General features: G+C 40.3%; 1 protein-coding gene across 4 annotated transcripts in view; it reads right to left on the bottom strand.

Moving 5' to 3' along the window:
- Window positions 1–17,665, bottom strand: part of PREX1 (phosphatidylinositol-3,4,5-trisphosphate dependent Rac exchange factor 1) — a 173,207-nt gene that overhangs the window by 6,567 nt on the left and 148,975 nt on the right. For 2 of the 4 annotated variants that reach the window (XM_072879109.1, XM_072879107.1), the window contains exons 22-36: window positions 16,234–16,421; window positions 15,300–15,461; window positions 14,532–14,742; window positions 13,053–13,314; window positions 11,793–11,999; window positions 9,293–9,381; window positions 8,822–8,904; window positions 8,103–8,193; window positions 6,230–6,358; window positions 5,488–5,529; window positions 3,402–3,619; window positions 2,224–2,323; window positions 1,412–1,555; window positions 649–763; window positions 120–186 (exon numbers count right to left, since the gene is read on the bottom strand). In XM_072879109.1, coding sequence (XP_072735210.1) covers window positions 120–186; window positions 649–763; window positions 1,412–1,555; window positions 2,224–2,323; window positions 3,402–3,619; window positions 5,488–5,529; window positions 6,230–6,358; window positions 8,103–8,193; window positions 8,822–8,904; window positions 9,293–9,381; window positions 11,793–11,999; window positions 13,053–13,314; window positions 14,532–14,742; window positions 15,300–15,461; window positions 16,234–16,421 — 2,108 coding nt within the window. The remainder of the gene's footprint in view (window positions 1–119; window positions 187–648; window positions 764–1,411; window positions 1,556–2,223; window positions 2,324–3,401; window positions 3,620–5,487; window positions 5,530–6,229; window positions 6,359–8,102; window positions 8,194–8,821; window positions 8,905–9,292; window positions 9,382–11,792; window positions 12,000–13,052; window positions 13,315–14,531; window positions 14,743–15,299; window positions 15,462–16,233; window positions 16,422–17,665) is intronic. The other 2 variants (XM_072879110.1, XM_072879108.1) reach the window with 1 other exon arrangement.

Genomic DNA, 17,665 nt, shown 5'->3' with positions numbered 1-17,665 from the left:
AATGGTGTTTGGGTTTGTATAGGTCTGCCATATGGGTATCCCACGACTGGGATTTTAGAGAGGTAGAAATAATATTTATATGAGAGAATTTATTGGAGAAATAAACACAGTAACAATACCTGGTCAATCTTCACTGCAGTAGTATTGGAATCAGTGGGCAAATTTGATCTCTCTAGGTAAAATGTCCTGCAAAAAGGCCAGCAAGGACTACATTAGTTGGTGTGTCCTATTTCCAGCACATATATCTATACTATCTTGTACAAAACATCCGAGAAGGCTATGCTAAAAATCTTGTACTTCAAGATCTGCTGTCTTATTGAACCATTTTGATTGCAGTAATTTACAGAGTCTGTACTAAAAGATTCCAAATTCCCTTTTTAATGTAATTTTAGCTCTGCACAAAATTCTGAAGTCAAATTAGATGAGAATTTAATCCTGTACAGTGGACGAAATTCCCATCTTGTACTGCAGAACAAGTTTAACTGTGGGAAGAAAATTAACAAGTTTCCCACACAATGAGGATCTCCAAAAATCATATTTGTACAAGAAACCATCAGGAATGGAATCTCTTTTTCATTAAATTTTAAGGTCCTTAGCAAGGAGCGCTCTTTTCAATGTCTTTTAAGGCAAAGGAGAAGCATGAAATACCTGAGTTTACGGTAGTATTGCTGCACTTTTTCAAGTGAAATACCATTAATTTGCTGTGGAAGTTCTTCTAGAGATGAGCCAGCTGGTTGTGATTGCCCTTCCATACTCTCCAGAGCTGAAGAAGAAAACATTTTACTAAGCCTATGTTATTAGTTTTCTTTTTATTAATTAATTTATTTATCTCTGTGTCATCTCACTGCTTAGCAAATGACTCTTGGATCACGTCAAGGCTGATTATGTTACTGCATAAATTTAATGCATTTCCCAGTATGGGAATACAGTGGTAGTATTGTAAAGGCGAGCTTCACAGAAAGCAGTTCTATCTAACAGCAATTAATCCCCATTAATATCCCCTTGAAGGAAACTTCCTGTATTGTATTTTGGTGTGAATATTTGCTTATCAAGTCAATTTCCAGCCCAGATGATTCTGTCATGGTGTATGCTTTTAAAAACACTTCTCTGTAGTCTGGGAACATCTCCTGATACCATACTAGATCAGATTGTCCATGCAGTCCAAAATAATGTCTCTATGGCCTTTACAGGAAGGCATAAAAAAGCCCCAAGGCATATCTTGTTCTCATGACTGTGTCTTATTCTAAAATCTAGCACTCCCCAGGTCTTCCTAGAATAGAAACATCTGCTCCTTAAATATGTCTGTAGTTCTCAGCTGCATTATGTTAAGAGCTTCATGGTCATTCTTTATTTTGAATCTTTCAACATCATCGGTTAGCTTATTTTTCTCAAGAAAGCTTTTTATAGACACCTTTTGTAAAGAGCACCGTGTGCAGTTTCAAGCTTCCCCCATTCTGAAACCGAGAAGGCAGTTTGGAGAAGTAGTAGCTGTCAAGATAAAAGATAACCTTCAAGGCCTGACGACTTCCTTCGATGTGGTAGAAGACATGAGTATCTGGAGAAATAAAGATAAAACACTTGCTGCTTTACCACTGCAGGAGAAATGTGAAACCATTGCTATCTGAGTTTGTTAGATATCTTATGACATTTCACATCTCCACCATTAGATGAGTAAGGGAGAGCCTTTATTGAGAGAATGCTGGCTCTGAAATATTATACTTAAAAAGAGACACCGTTAGCATGACCTAGCATGATGTTTGATGCTAATACAATAAACATGCTTAATAATTAAAATCCCATCTGGTTTCATGGCATCTCATAGTCAGTAAACATGGAGAGAGATCTGGCAGGGTGGGACACAGGACACAGAAGAGCTGGGGAGGGACAGTCCTTCTACCTTAGGTAACGTGGTGAATTACAAACAACTGTCAGGAACTGCTCATCATCTGTCATATCTCCCTGTGTGTGAAATCACACAGGTAAGGTATGCTGGCACAGACCATAGTTACAAATCACAGAACATGCCACCAGCATCCACGATGTCAGTCCTGCTTTTTATGCTGTGTGTTTGCAGTGGAAGCTGAGGGGATGCAACAGTGCTTCAGAGAAGCTGCTAAGTGCTCTCCAGGTCTGACAAGGTCTGTTAGGTTTATAATCATGGAGTCTATTAACCCATAAAACACACAAGAAAAAAAGAGCTTCAAAGAAACAGAGAACACTCACTTGCTACAAGACTTTCATCCAGCTGCTTGAAATAGAAAGCAACTTTGTCCAATTCAGTCAGAGTGACCTGGATGTCTTCCAGCATGGTACGCTCCTCCTTCTGTAGAGCAAAGAAACAGATATAAATAGGTTATAATCTGCAGGAAAGAGATCAATGGCAGGAAGGTATAGTTGTTATGGGCGTGCTTTGGTTCAGGAGACCTAGAGCAGAATGTGGGGCTTTCCATTAACTCTATCCCAGCCAGGTAATTACCAATGGCTCTTTAACTTGTGATACAAGTTTAGCTACCCTTTGCCTAGATGTCATTTGATGTGATTCAGAGAGTAGAGAGGTTTAAGGACTGAGTAAGTTTGAAGGGATCTCTTTCTCCAAACTTTAATCTATACCTACAAATGTGAAGAACAGCCTATCAGTTACTGCAAAATAAATGTCCATACATTCCATGCAATGTGAAGAAATACTAGTTACATAGGCATATAGTTTGGATTGTATCAACCCCCCCCCGCCCCCCCGTCTACAATGTTTACAAAGTCCAAAAAAATGTCGAATCTCTATAGTGTCAGAGCTACTTGTCTTTTTTATGCTCCTTTTTTCTTAACATTTTTACAGTTACGGTAGCTTATCTACTGTACCTATGGCTTATCTGTTCATTAGGTGCAGATGAACTAGCAAGACCAGCTCCTCTCCTCCTTAGACATGGTGCCTCAAATACCAGCACCACGGAAGTGAGAGAGAGACTGCAGTCTATCTGTTCTATAAAAGTGACCAATGTATGAACAAAAGCCTAGATTTTCAGGTTGTCCGAACTCTAAATACTCAGAACTTTTTCACCTATTTGTTGAAATGTGTGTTTTCACCAGAAGATGGCAGGCCACACATGCGCCACCAACAACTGAGCAGTAAAACCTCCGTAAATGCAGCAGCATTACTCCAAATACGAAGGCGGACAGATTCCTATAGTGTTCTAGTGTGACAGTGGGTCCCGTATTTGTGAGAAGATGAAAATGGGATATGGAATATTGGCACATGGTTGTCAGCAGCGGGAATCTCCAGAGGTTGCTGTAGTGAGAGTCTAAACATGCTGCTAGAATGAAGGGCTCTGGCTGTGCTGTGAGTGGCAGAGAAGCATACAGGCAAGTGTGAGCGGACCCAAGGGTGCCACAACTCTTCATCTTACCACAGCGGGGGAGAGAAGAGACTGGTAGTTTAGTAAAACACCAGTGGCTGCTATCTGTTCCAGCCATTTTCTGCTGGCATCTCTGCTGCTCTCTTCGTATTCCCCATTGTTGTTGTATCGATAGTTGAGAGCAGCCAGTAACTGCTCTGAAAAGGTGCAAATAGCAGCCACAAGAGACTGACAGAAGATGGAATCACGTCTCAGCTGTAGCTCAGTATCTGCCAGAGAAGGGGAGAGAAGCACAAAGAAGTCATGAGCATATTTGTCTTTAATCTCACTGCCAAAGAAGCAGTTTGCGTGTGTGTGTCTGCATGACATTCGGCTTCTGCTGTAGCTTTGCACAGACTTAGCAGATAACCTCTTCTTGCTGTGTGACCTGGGTGTATAGATAAAGACAGCATAGCTGGAATACACATATGTTTGAAAATTTTCTAGTCCACTTGACTGCTTATTACTACCTCTGCCATCTGCATGCTCATTCTTCTGACTGGGAAGAGCTGTAACTTGTTAGTGCCATATCTGGACTGATTCCCTTCTTTTGATGTTTACAGGAGCACGAGAATTCTTGAAAGAAGGTCTCTGCCATTACTTCTCTCCTGGGCTATTAGAGATTCATCTTCCCCCACCCATCTGTATTTTGTGGGCTTCCCATATGCTTAATGCATTAACTGGGCCTGCCCATACGGTACCAATTGGTTTATGTTTCCTGGGAGAATTTCCCCTGTGTTAACTTTGCTTCTAGTCCGCCTGCCAGGCAGCCACATGCTGGTCAAATCAACCTCGTCACACTTAAGGGGATTGCAGGCCAAAGAGGCACATGAATAAGTGAAGAGCTACTTCCCAGGCACCCTGGGCTCCTCCAGCAGGCACTGCAGTACAGCAGTCTCTCATTGTCAAGGCAGTGTTCCCCAGAGAAAGAAGCTGAAGACATCACCCAGAGGCTTTGAAGATCTGCATTATTTTTATAAAGCACTGAACACAATAGACCGACTAATACGCTCCAGGCCCTGGGCCATATTCTCAACTTAAGGGCAACCAATCCTTCTAGCAGTACACCTCTGTATGGCTGGAAGTAAGGCAAAGAGAGCTTAGGACTGCCCTCAAGGCAAGGGAATCCCTGGTGCCATAAAGCTGCCATAGCCAGTCCAGTGCCATCTGCTCCTCCAGTCTTTCCAGAGGACGTTCATGGAAATGCTGCAGGAGATGAGGCATAGGTAGAGACTTAGGGAGTCGTTATATCTGCTATCAGTAAAAACAACCTTTATGGTCACTAGGCTGACGCCACAGGCTGGTTTGGACAGACTCACGGACCAGGCCTGGCAGGAGCTGAGAGGTGACTTAGAGCCATACAAATCTCTCATCTTCATTCTATGAAGACTTGAGAATCAAGCCTGGCACAGTGAAGTAATGACAGCCTATTCCAGTTATTTACTACCTCATTTTCAAACCAAAGTACACTGAGTAGGTGTTTCAATTACAAAAAGACTGCACATTCACTCCTGGGAAAGGCCTGTCCCTTGATCTGTGAGCACAACGTTTCATGCATGGTAACAGATTAATGATGACCACAGACTATTCAGGTGCTGCCTGCACATTTAGGTTTTCAGTCTGCTCCTGGCTATAATTTCAGTATACACAATCCTAACTCCTAACATGCCTGCTCTGTTTGGAAAGATGACAGAGTCCATGGTCTCACAGAAAGTTGTGCAATAGGTCTCATTTTTGCTGCATGTTCTCACCACAGCAGGAAACAGTAAAGGCCATCTGGGAAGGAGGACTGTGCAAAGGAAAAAATGAAGACAGTAAAAAGAAAAACAGTGCTTGTGAAACACCAGCGACCAGCCAGGTAACACAAGCAGCCTACAGTGAATTGAAATAACGTAAAACTGAAGAACAGATGTCAGATGCATGGAAAAGTTGCCCTAGATGCAGAGCATGAGAAATGTTAGCATAAAATGCCAGGGAAAAACCTAGATGCTAAGGAGAAAGATAACATTCTGATGTATGCACATGCATGCACACAACTGTAAGTGTTAGGGACTTCTGCATAGATGATGCTGCTTTGCAACAAATCAAAACCCCTTACCTGTGCATTTTAACAAGGCCAAGAGCAGCTGATTCTTCCCATCTAAAACAGTGAAGAAAAGGAATGCTCTAGTCAACATGATACCAAGGTAGATTTGATTGCATTTGTTAAGTCTCTTCATTCCCCACAATCCCTGGCCCCTATGTGGCCATTTCTAAGGACTCTAGTAGTCCTTACTCGCACAGACATGTTAATGACTGAAAAAGAAACAAGGTGTAAATCAAAGAATTTTACAGGCTAAATGCTCTGTTAACTACCATGAATTACTGGAAACAAATTTCACAGGTAGATGAACCCCTAAGGAGGTGATTTCTGTCCAGTGCTTTGCACTGGACTGTAAACATCAGATTCAGCTCCTGTTCCAGTTCAAGCAGATTGCAATGGTTTAGGATGTTGTAGTATCTGATTAGCATTAATTTCATTTTGGAATATACCAAGCATCTTTCCCTCCATTTTCTAAAAGGGTTAAAAAAAAGCACAGGGAATTAGATCAGGCTGGTATCATTCTGTCTGAATGGGCTGATGAAATAAAATATGGGAGAGAAAGTTCTTTGGAATTGCTGCACAGGTGAGATTTTACCATACAGCACAGGGACTCCGCAAAAAATAACCTGTTTTACCTGTTCTTCTCTAGAGCCCAGTACAGCCTTATTACAAACTGAGATAAATGAACTGCTAGACTTGATTAGATCACAATCTTTTCTCCCTGAAGCCGATAACAAACTTTTCCTTATTTACAGACCTTCCACATATTTTTGTATGATTTCAACGAGGTTCTTGATGCGCAGTGGAAGATTCCACGGATCTTCTTGAATGCTGGCTTGAATATTATTCCGGCACCTAACTGTGGTTTCTTCCTTCTGTTTCAATTCTAAAAAAAATGGATTTTGTTAGCCATTAAGGAAATGCTACATAGCTGAGAGTGGCTTATGAGTTATAATGTGTATACAGATGAAAGCAGAGATACAGTATCAACAGCAACAACTGTGAATGAAAAAGGTTCTTAAATAGATCTAATACAGAAGGAAAAAAAGGCTATTCCTGTAATCTCATGATCAGCAGTCTCCTAGCATTGTTTTCAGGACTGTGGACTAAAAGTTATGTACATGGGTGACATGCACAGTGAAGGGAGCTCTGCACTACTCACAAAGCACAGAATTCCCTTCTGTTTTCTCTGCCTTTAATAAAGTGCAGGCAGCTGTATCAAGTAGAGTCTCTGGCTGTGCCCGATACAGATCAACTTTTTGGCTGCAGCTGTCACATCCCATAACACTGATGAGAAGTTATGAAATATTCTGCTTTCTTTCACCTGATGGAAGCTAATTATTTAATTACAGAGTAGAGGATTTATTCTCCATGACTTAGCTATGTAGCTAAGCCAAATACCCCATTGTTGGTTACAAAATGCATAAGCAGACAGAAGCACAGAAAAACGGTGCCAAATAACTGCTCGTGAACAGAAATGGGACAGCATTCAAATTTACATCCATCACTGAAAGGTGTCCATAGTAGCTATTAAACAGACACTTTGGTCCAGGGTTCCAGCTGAACGTAAGCAGGACTTGTCTGTTCCTTCGGGTGATAAATGTGGGATCTTCAGTTGACTTCAGCTAACTAAAAGATTCTCTCAGTGTAATTAATGTAGTTTTAATAAATGAGACTCTGTTTAAGCAAAATAAAATAAAGGAAGTGAACACAAGGTGTCTGTTATTTCTTCACTTCATTCAAACAGTGCATGGAGAGACTAACATATTCTACATAAATATGAATGTGTTTGTAGAGATGAGTTCATGTAACAGAACTTCATAGGAGTTATTTCTGGAGTCAGGAAAAGAAAAGCAGAAAAAGCTCTCTTCTAGAGTTCGTCACTGTAACTCAAAATTAGAGCTTGTCAAAGGTTGAAGTGTGACTACAGCACCTGAAGTATAGCAGGAATAGTAGAAAACATTTGAGATTTCAAGTGGGAAAGGAAATGCAGCAAATGTTCAGAAAATAAAGTCCTGTGTATTTCAGTGAGAGAAGAAACCACATCCTGGGCCCCAAAACCATTAAGACCAAAGTCTCATCATGCTCCCTGAGGAAAAAGAAAACACGGTATCATTTGTTTGCTCTCTATGGGAATCAGTTTTCAAAATAAGTGTCATGTGAGGATGAGTTTACTCTGGCAATTATCCATCTGAAGAAAAGCAGAATAAGTCATTAAGCAAACTCAGGCAGAACCTTTTGGTGCCTCAAATCTACAGTGGTCAGCCCCTCATCAGCTTATCAGAGTGCTCATTTACCTTGTATCTGACCTTTTGAGATACATTACCTTGTATCTTTTGATATACATATCTGTGTTCACATCAAAGGATAGATTTGGAGACTTGTGAAAGAGCTGTGAGGATTCAGCAGCATATAACAGAAAAGAGTTCTGTGTGTTTCAGAAGGAATTCATGTGAAAATGACCTTTTAAGGATGCAAAATTTTGGTGGTCAGACACGGTACCTGCCATTAATGTATGCCTGGGTAGACTGCATGGTTAACTGTGTGGCCATATAGCATATGTGCATTCATGTTAAGCTCTTAAGTCCTAGCAAATCACATCATTAAATGCAATCAACCTTTTTCTTTACCTTGCAAACTGTGGTCCATTGGAAAGTGCTTGGTTTCTTCAAAGGCCTTAGTTATTACTGGTCCTTTTAGAAGTGCATTGATTGCATCAACCTACAATTGGAACATTTTCAACCAGCATTAGTAAGACTTGCAGAAGAAAATCTGAACAGAACTCTTGCGGGGAAAATGCAAAAGCCATTACGCTATTTGTATTTTGGAACGATTTCTCGTTGACAAATAGCATTAAGACTTTTTAATCATGAACTGGCCTCAAGAGCTTCACACTGAATACAGCATTTTGCACAATGATGATCTACGTGCTGATGAGATAAAAGATAATACAAAACAATTCTTTGGTGCTATACATCTATAAAGACATCTCTTGGCTAAACTTGTGAGGACTCTCCTGAGATCTGTACATGTGATCCATTTAGACCATACAAGGTATTAGAATTCTGTTCATCTTTTGCTTTTTTTTCATGAAAGCTTTTTTCCCCTCAGTCTAATGCCTGAGATAAGGCAGGTCAACCTTGCTTAAATCACACAAGGCAACTTGAATGTTGACAAAATTGCTTCCTCAAACTGTCCTATAATATACTTGCTTATGCTGTACCCTAAAATCTTCATAGTTTGCCTTCCCTCAAAATATGACTTAATTAAACAATTAGATATTTCCAATTTCTTGTATTGACATGGATAAAGAGAAAGCAATTCTGTGTAAGAGTAATGCTTTACATACCTGGTTAAAAAGATGTTCCAGACAGCCATGAAGTTTGTCCTGTTTGTCTAAAGGAATCCTCATATCATTGGGAAGCTCATCTCCTAATGAAGGAAAGATGAAAAGCTTTTAGCTGTCTTACCAACGTAATCTGTGATGAAGCCACAGATGACACAAGCACATCTTCACACTGGAGTGGGTGAAAAATGATTGCTGCTTTATCTCTAATTCATAGACCAAAATACTCATGATTTTTCATATAACGCAAATGTCCAAGAACTAAAGAAGCTTATCCCTGCCTCTTCCATATTCCAAATTTAGTGTGGTTCATTAGAAAAAGAACAAATGCCTATCTTTATGTTCTTGCGATTAGTTTTGAAGAAACCACATTTGCAACTGAAACATGGAAGTGCTTATAATCAGCAAAGACTTATCATCTCTACTAAGGGATCTGGTATGAGAACTATGTATGTAACCTATGCGTATACTCACCTGATCCCATCTCATCGCTGCCCAAGTAAGAGCTATTACTCCGTACGCTGGTGTACGACAACACTGAGTCCCGGTTACTGTTACATTCACTGTTAAGAAAAGCAAAGAAGGTGATTGGAAAAAAGCTGTCCTTATACCCACTCTCATATACTATCATTCTGTTTTTATTAACGCTGCAATCCCCAAAACTAATTCTGTTACGCATATACAAAAGAAAAGCTAATTACATGCAGAACAACCCTGAAGAAAGGCCTCTGGGGGTGGCACTGTAAGAGGATGTCTTTTTCCATTTGTAGTGACCACTTGATGCTTAATATATCGCCTGGATCCTATAAATAATGGAAATGGACTTCCCTCCATGGACCTCATCTGGGTCATATCATTAAACATGCTCTATGAGCATCGAGTAGGGGAGAAATAATTGAAATCTATGAGATTGAATCTCCACTAACCTCAACATTTGTTACCAATTCTGAGGGTATTAACAGCATCCAACTCCAGCATACACTGAAGCTGCAGTAGCACAGATATTGGAGATAGGAGAGGAAATTTCAGGAATCTATACCATCAGAGAATCAGGCACTGCAGATCCTAAAATTACCTCAGGAAGCAAAGGAGTCACTACAGTTGGCTTCACACCAATGTTGGCTCATGCACACATGGAAAATTCTAGTATGAATCTCCTCTGTTTCAAGTTCACTTTACACTAACCATAACTTAATAAAAGTAATCAAAAAGGCTATGGATCTGAGTCTGTCCCCCTCCAATTAAGTGACACAGTGTTTTTAATGGTACAAGCCCAAAACAAAGCCTACAAAATTCTCCATATTGTCTCTTCCTCTGTTTTTATTTTAGGCTGCGACGAGAGAAAAATATAGGAGCAACTGAAAGAACCCTAACCGGGGTTCTTGCCTGTCCTTTGTTAAATCTATTATCAAAGAAATCTATTTTTTCTGAAGAAGATTTATACTTATGGCAATTACTCTGCAGTACAAACCCTTATGAAATTTGACTTACACCTCCAAATGATCCCAGAGAAAGAAGCATGGCTAATGCAAACAAGATTTTTTTTTATCTGTAATTTGCTTATTTTTGTAGTTCCTCTGTAGTTTTTCAGATCAAAAACCATTAAAATACATTTTATTCCCCCTTGAGTAACTATTATCTGTAATATAAGCTTAATTCTCTGCCTCTGTTTAATAAAGATAAGACAGAATAATCTTTCTCACATTTATGTGTAAAATTTTGAAACACGTGACAGACCCAGTGAGACTGTTTTTGATGTCACTTTGTTACCCAGAATAGATTAGCCTCAATTATAGAAACCATTTAAATGAAACAGTGTTCATAAATGGGATTCCTATTAACAATGAAAGAAATACAGCACATTTCAATAGAAAAGCTTCAGAGCACATGTGCAGATTTAAATCTAGCACAATAAATAGATGCCACAGATCTCAACATTGTAAGTGCTGGTTCTGTTTCTTTACTGACTTCATATTTGCTGTCCTTGGAGATGTTCAATATTCAACTGGACAAGACCCTGAGCAACCAATCTTGTTGGACCTGTTCTGAGCGAGAGATTGGACCACGTGGGCTCCATAGACCCCTTCCAACATAAACTGTTCTGATTCTGTCATTTTTGAGTCCTGCATGAATTACTACTTGTACTAGTAAAAAAACAGCAGCAAGTAAAGTCAGGCCTGTAGCGTTGAAGTTTCAAAGACGCATCATGCACTCAGGTTACTCTAATCCTCCCAACTCACTGTAAGGTGTCTTTACTCCTTCGTAAAGGCAAAGTCCTATGGCCTTACTACACATGTGAAAATGGCCCATTAAGGATGTAAAATCGCAGTGATCAGACACGACTGCAACTTCTTATTCCATTTCTTCTGAAGCCGAATTTCCAAATGTTTCCTCCCAAGAAAGACAGATTTGGAGTGTGTGAGATTTCCTTTGGTAGCAGATATTCCTGGAGAAGCAGCAGTCAATCATGTCCCAAAACCAAGATTTTGAGACACCTGATTAAACATTTGCATTTGTGGTTTCAAAGGCCCATTAAAACCAAAAAAACCTCAATGTCCATTTCTGTTTCTCAGTGTCTTAGACTTTTGGGAAAATTGTTTGCAGAACTGAATGGAAACATTCCCTTACAATAGCGGCTATTATAAGACCAAGCAGTCTGCAAACTCTGCTGAGCTTCTGTAGTTTCCAGCTCTATGATATAGAAAGGGAAAGTCACACTAGACCTATTTATTTCATTTTATTCAATCTTCTTGAAGCATTGGTATTTTGGCATTGTTATGAGAACAGGTTTTTTCCTGTGTGTGTCTCCATGGTAATAAATGTAATGAAATAATTCTAGCTAGTGAATACTTTACTAAGTGAATACAGAATAATTGACTGACTGGAAAATAACCTGCTTGTTGAATCCATAGCTGGCTTAGAACTTCAAAACATTATATTAGCAATGTAAAAGTGGCACAATCTTCAGACTAACCTGTAGGAGTCTCTGAAACTCATTGTGTCATGTCCAGAGTCTTCCTGGTCCTCCTCAGAAACTTTGAAACAGACCTTCTTGATTCCACCATGCTCAGCTTTGTCAGGATCACTCTCTTCTGTTCCCAGGGAAGGTGGAGATGTCTCCTCAGTAGATGGTGGCTCACAGGCACCACCTTCTGTAGGTTCTGTTATGGTGGACAAAAGTCTGCAAATGTAAAACATACAGCTCTCAGGGACTGGTGGGTAGTCTCACAAATGAGGTATAACGACTAAGGCTGGAATTCAGCTATGTGAAATCAAAAGCAACTTTGCCAGACTTTTGCGTAGACTACATCTACGTAAAACTGCGAGCTCTGAAAGGGGTTCATTGAAATCCATGAATCTCAGTTCACAAAAGGTCCCGTTTCCCTAGGTACTCTACCTCCATAAGGTACAGCTTAATCACTGTAACCATGGTGGCCTGAAAGGGCTCTGTTTTAATTCGCCAAAGTCTTCACTTTCTCCATCCAAGGCATTGGGTTTCTCCTCTGGGGCAGGGCCTCAGCTCGCTGGCTCTACCCAGCACCTACTGCCCTTTCTTAAATATGTTTGAGCCAAGGCTCCACATGCTTTACAGTCAGTTGAAGTTTTGGTGTACGATGGGCTGTTCTTTTTTGTTACTGGGCTTCCTGGAAGTGGCTGTGAGCAGCTTAGGGCAGCTTATGGCCTTCTCCCACACAGATCACCCCTGCAGCCCCTGCTACCAAAAGCCTGCCAGTTATGCACAATACACAGATGTACTACTCAAATCCTTCATTACTACTACTAGGAGACCCATGATGAGAAAGACAAAAAGACAAAGATGAAAAGAGGAAAGGAAAACATTAGGTGCCATGGAGAAAGCTGCCTGAAATGACAAGTTTTGCTTAGTCTGCCTTATGACAGACAAAATCTCAAGGGTAGGGACTCTGTCATGGAATTCCAAAACTGCTGTTGGCACCAAATAGATTCTTGTATTGGAATATATAGTAAGCAAAATAGTGGCTGTTGAATTCAGGTAGACTTTTAGGAGCAAAGGACAATAACATGTACATTGGTGGTTCTGCACAGGAGTAGGTTTGACACAACCAGCAAGGAGCTGTAATGCAAGCGCATGCGCGAAGAGGTGAGTGTAAGAGTATGACAGCTGGAGCCGATAAGCACAATGTGTTTTCTGAGGTTAAAGCCTCCATTTTTATCAAAATTGCTCTCTGCAGTGCATATGGGATTCTTTACTCACTTATTTATCTGAATGACATATTGCTTCATTTCCTTCACTGCAATGTCAAGTTTGTTAAAAAGGTGCAAGTATGAGTCCTGTATCTCCCGATCTTCCTGTTTCAGCAGAAAACTGAGTCCCCTTTCTTCCTGAATCGTTCCTCCATTCTGCTGGCCAAAGCTACCATCAAGATCTCCATCTTCTGGGGTCAGACATCTCCAGGATGGTGCAGCCATAGTGGTGATGCAATGTTGAGTATATGAGACTGGATTTAAGGTACCTACTAAACATTGAAGGGTCTAGTTAGTATGGCTCTCATGACTTTTCCACTCCATCCCCATAATGATAGTTTAGGATAGGTGGAATTTTAACAGGAAGAAATAAAATTGCATAGAATTATTTTACATAATTACATACTATGACAAAAACATTGTTTAAAAAAAAATATTTTTTTTTTCTCCCTGGCATGCCAACTAGATGTTGTGAATTTACTGCAGTTCAGAAACAGGTTAAATTATGGAAGTAAAGACAAAAAGTGTCCACACGTATACTCATACAGACAACATGGATAGTATCTAAAAGCATTTGTTGAAATGTTAATGAATTCAGGTTCTCAGGAGTTGGTCTTTGTTATTATTCCAGCTTTACAAATATTTACACACACACACATACATATATATATATAAAAAGAAATAGGATTATGTCCTTACAGAAGATAAATACAATTCCTTTTCATTTAAAAATGTTGACACTCTGGAATGGTACTTTGCTAAACCACCTTAGCTTGCATTAAAAATACTAGGGAATTTTAATATCTTCAAGCTAGCAGGGCTTCTTTATTGATCTCATTTTGAATAGTCACTGCCATTCTTCAGAAGATTGGTTAGTCTACACTTCCCTGTGTCTCTTCCAAACATTCCTGCACTCTGACCTTCACAAGACAATGAATCAGAAGCATATTAGGTGAGATCATGATGCAGAAATGTTGGAACTCAAATAATCAGGTTGTAGGACAAATGCTATGTAGCAGCTATTTGTCAGAAAATAGATCCCCTTGACAGCGTAGAGACTTTCAGCTCCAATGCATGGAATTTATTTAGAAATGATGAAAGAATACAGCACTACAATCTGATTGACTCATGTTTTCCCCCTGAATGTAGCCTCTTTTCACAGCACTACCACTACTATTAGCCCCCATTCACTTTTATTTTAGTAACTCCCCTCTACTAAGTGCAAACAATACTCCAGGACACTTAATTATCATGAGATGACCACACTGCTCAGCTAGTAAAAACATTTGACCTGAAGCCTCTCTATTCTTAAAGGCATTACTGTTTTACAACACAAGGAGGCTGTCATTTTACTATAAAATTCTAAGGAGGAAAAAAGGGTACTGGCAAGACTGTGTTTCTTTGGAACTTATTTTGACATTGATGAACAGTGGAAAGACACAACCTTTTATGCAGATAAAATCAGTACAATTTGAAAGTTAATTATCACCTTGTTCTGGATCAAGACCAATAATAGAGGGCTTCCGTCCAATGCGAATGCTGAACGACCTCCCTGCTGAGGTAGTGTTTTTGGGGTATGATACCTCCATGAGGTTAACATGGCAGTTGGTGGGGCAGAAATCCATGCTGTTGAGGGAATGTGGTTCCATGATGGCTTGTTTGAAGGCTGGGCTCACCTTTGTTTTCAATTCATCTGCAAACTGGGAGAAATAAAGCAAGCATGTGCTACTTCATTTGCAAAAAATTATGATGCAATACAGACAATCCTTTCCTCTTCCTGCCTCCTATTCCAGAATCACATGATTTCTGCTGCAGCTGGAGTAACACATTGATTAAAAAAGCTCATAAAACAACAAATGAAAGCAATTAGCTATACCTTCTAGGACTCTCTTTTCAAACAGCTCAGGTAACTGCACAAAAAGCACACATTGTTTGTTTGCACTATGATACACTGTACTTATGTTCATGTTAAATCAGACACTGATCATTCTGTTGTCATATCTATTCACTGATATGGTGGAAATGAACCTGCAATAATATGTTATAACCCACAGCTCTGACAAGCTGAAAGGAGTGATTTACAGATAAGGTCCTTTTTCCTCAAAACTTGCAATTTCAATAACTTGCAGAGCTGTTTTCATGCCTCTAGGACACCTACCTCTAAAGCAGTTCGGATTCATTAATAAAGACTACTAAGACCCAGTTATCACAACGAAGTATTGTCTTGAGACTTCACCAATAACTAGTAGTGTTGTACCTCTTGGTAGTTTGTCAGCCTTCTGCTAATGCTTTCCAGCTTAGTGTCACAGATTTGCCGGAACTCATACTGGGGCATGGTGGCCACAGCACTGCTTAGGGATATAAGTCTTTTGCAATTCCTTACGAAGTGATTGTCCTCTGCAGCAAAGGCCTCTAAAATCTAAACAAAAAGACATGATGTCAATGATATGAGACTTGACAGTGAGGGGAAAATACACTTTTCTTCCATTGAATAAGTGGCAAAGCCCCCATGTCATGGATGAATAAAGCTGCCTTCAGAACAAGTTGCCTTTATTACCGCCTGAGAATCACTATCATGTCTAATCCCCAGAGACATAACACATTCCTCAAAAACTTTTAGAATAACTGAAATGGATCAAAATATCCACTGTGCACTGTCAAAGTTACCTGCTCTGGCGTACTTTCATGGCATGTAACAATAATGTTACTGGGATGTGACAGAAACATTTACTATTAGCTCGTTATTGTAATAGATGACCAAAATACTAAGTGCACTGCTGCTTTCCAATAGCAGCAGTTCTACTTGCTTCCTTTAGTGACCCACCCAGCCTATCAGATGGTAAAAAGCTGCTTGGTTTTCTTCCAAGGTAAAGCAAATTCTTGCCTGAAAAGATTAATCTTCAGTATCAGCAAAGAGTATGTTACCAGACAGATAAAAGTGAGAATTCCACAGCTGAGAGCTCCCCTCCCTCCACCTCACCAGCTGAGATCCTGGAGGCATTTGCTGACTTGCTCATACCAAACAAGCTATTATAACTTGGTGCGTTCTAATGAAGAAAACTCCAGGCAGCATTGAGAAGACCATGTGCTACCTCATCCGAAAAGCCAAGCCAAGCCACCAGAGAAATGCTATATTAGTGGCTTCCCTGTTCTGTTTAGGAATGAAGCTGGCCATGTATGTTTTCCAGTACCTTTGCAGTGAGACTGAAGCAACCTTTTGGTTCCACAATTTTTTCCAGGACAAAGGATTTGATTCCTGCACTGCTGACGTATTCATAGACCACCCCATGCTCCAGGTGGGTGTTATCCACAGTCAGGCTAATGAGAGGTGTTTCTTCACCAATGATCAGTGGAGAGCTGATGGTCTGTGGTGTCTGGGCTGGAACCAAAATAAGTCATTAGAGGTGTTTGGCAGCACACGTGAGTACAGGCATGCATAGGGAAGAGAAACGTGTTGAGAGGTATTATTAAATGCAAAGACACAAAGACACAACCTTTGGATCAAGGAGTCTCTGAACCACATACTGCTAGAGGCTGGGAGAATATTCTGAGGAAGACATTTGCTGTTGGCCACTACTGGAGACAGTGATAGAGGTTTAGACAATCCACATGCTCCAATCCACATTCGGATGTTCTTCCATGTGTGCATGCACACATCCATGCACAGGACACTACTTTTAGTTCTGTTCAGCAGTCAGACACACAGACCCCAGCAGAAGCTTTCAAAGGGAAGTGAAGTATGTTTATCTCAGGGTCTTGTTTGTAATGACCCTCTGGAAGACTGCCACTTTTCTGTCCAATTTTGGGAAATGCTCCAGATCCATTTTCTGTGCAGCTATAAGACTGAGATGGCAGGGCAGGGATGGGGAGAGGAGATAACATCTTTTACACGCAGCAATACTATTGTCACCGGAGAACAGATTGAAGTTATAGTCAGATTGAGATTTGCCAGAGAATTGCTCACATGCCTCTACCAGGGCACTGCTCCAGCTGTTCCACTGTGGAGCTGCACTTTGACCATTAGATTACCAGGCTCACCAGACCTTAGTTGGGATCCACACAGATGTGCATCTGTTCCTGGAGAAGTTGCCAATGGCATTCAGAGAGTTCAGGTTCGGTCCTCTGGATTGAATCTGGCTTCAATATTCTCCCCTAACACCTACTTTTCCAAATAAGCTCTCAATGTGAAGGTAAAGCAGTGTTTTTGATGAGTTACACTTTTCTAAGTTGGAGGAAATACACCCACACCTTTTGCTGACACAGTGGTACCATGCCCTGAAAACTTGCTCCAGATTGAAGTAATTTAAAATCTTAATCTTTAATCTTAAATGACAGAAAGCATAGATTATTCTAGGTGGAGTTACTTGCAGACCTTCCCTCTCCAGCTGCTACTGCCCATAATTTCCTGGTTTGCAGGGGCTACCAAATGATTCTAAAAATGCTGAGCCTTTTCACTCCAGAAACTGGCTCTCTTGCAAAGATCAGGGAGTCACAGGGGTATGATTTCTGTGTGTATCTCATTTTTTTCTTCTCCTGAATAAATTGCAGCATAAGAGTACTTCCTCTGGCAGACCTCATCCTATTATAAAGCTTTACTAAGGCAAGAGATGTTCTACAATAATA

Source organism: Ciconia boyciana, chromosome 14 (genome assembly GCF_034638445.1).
Source record: "Ciconia boyciana chromosome 14, ASM3463844v1, whole genome shotgun sequence".
Lineage (NCBI taxonomy): Eukaryota > Metazoa > Chordata > Aves > Ciconiiformes > Ciconiidae > Ciconia > Ciconia boyciana.
Note: the sequence above shows the minus strand (reverse complement) of the source record. Positions and strands in the feature narration are given on the sequence as shown.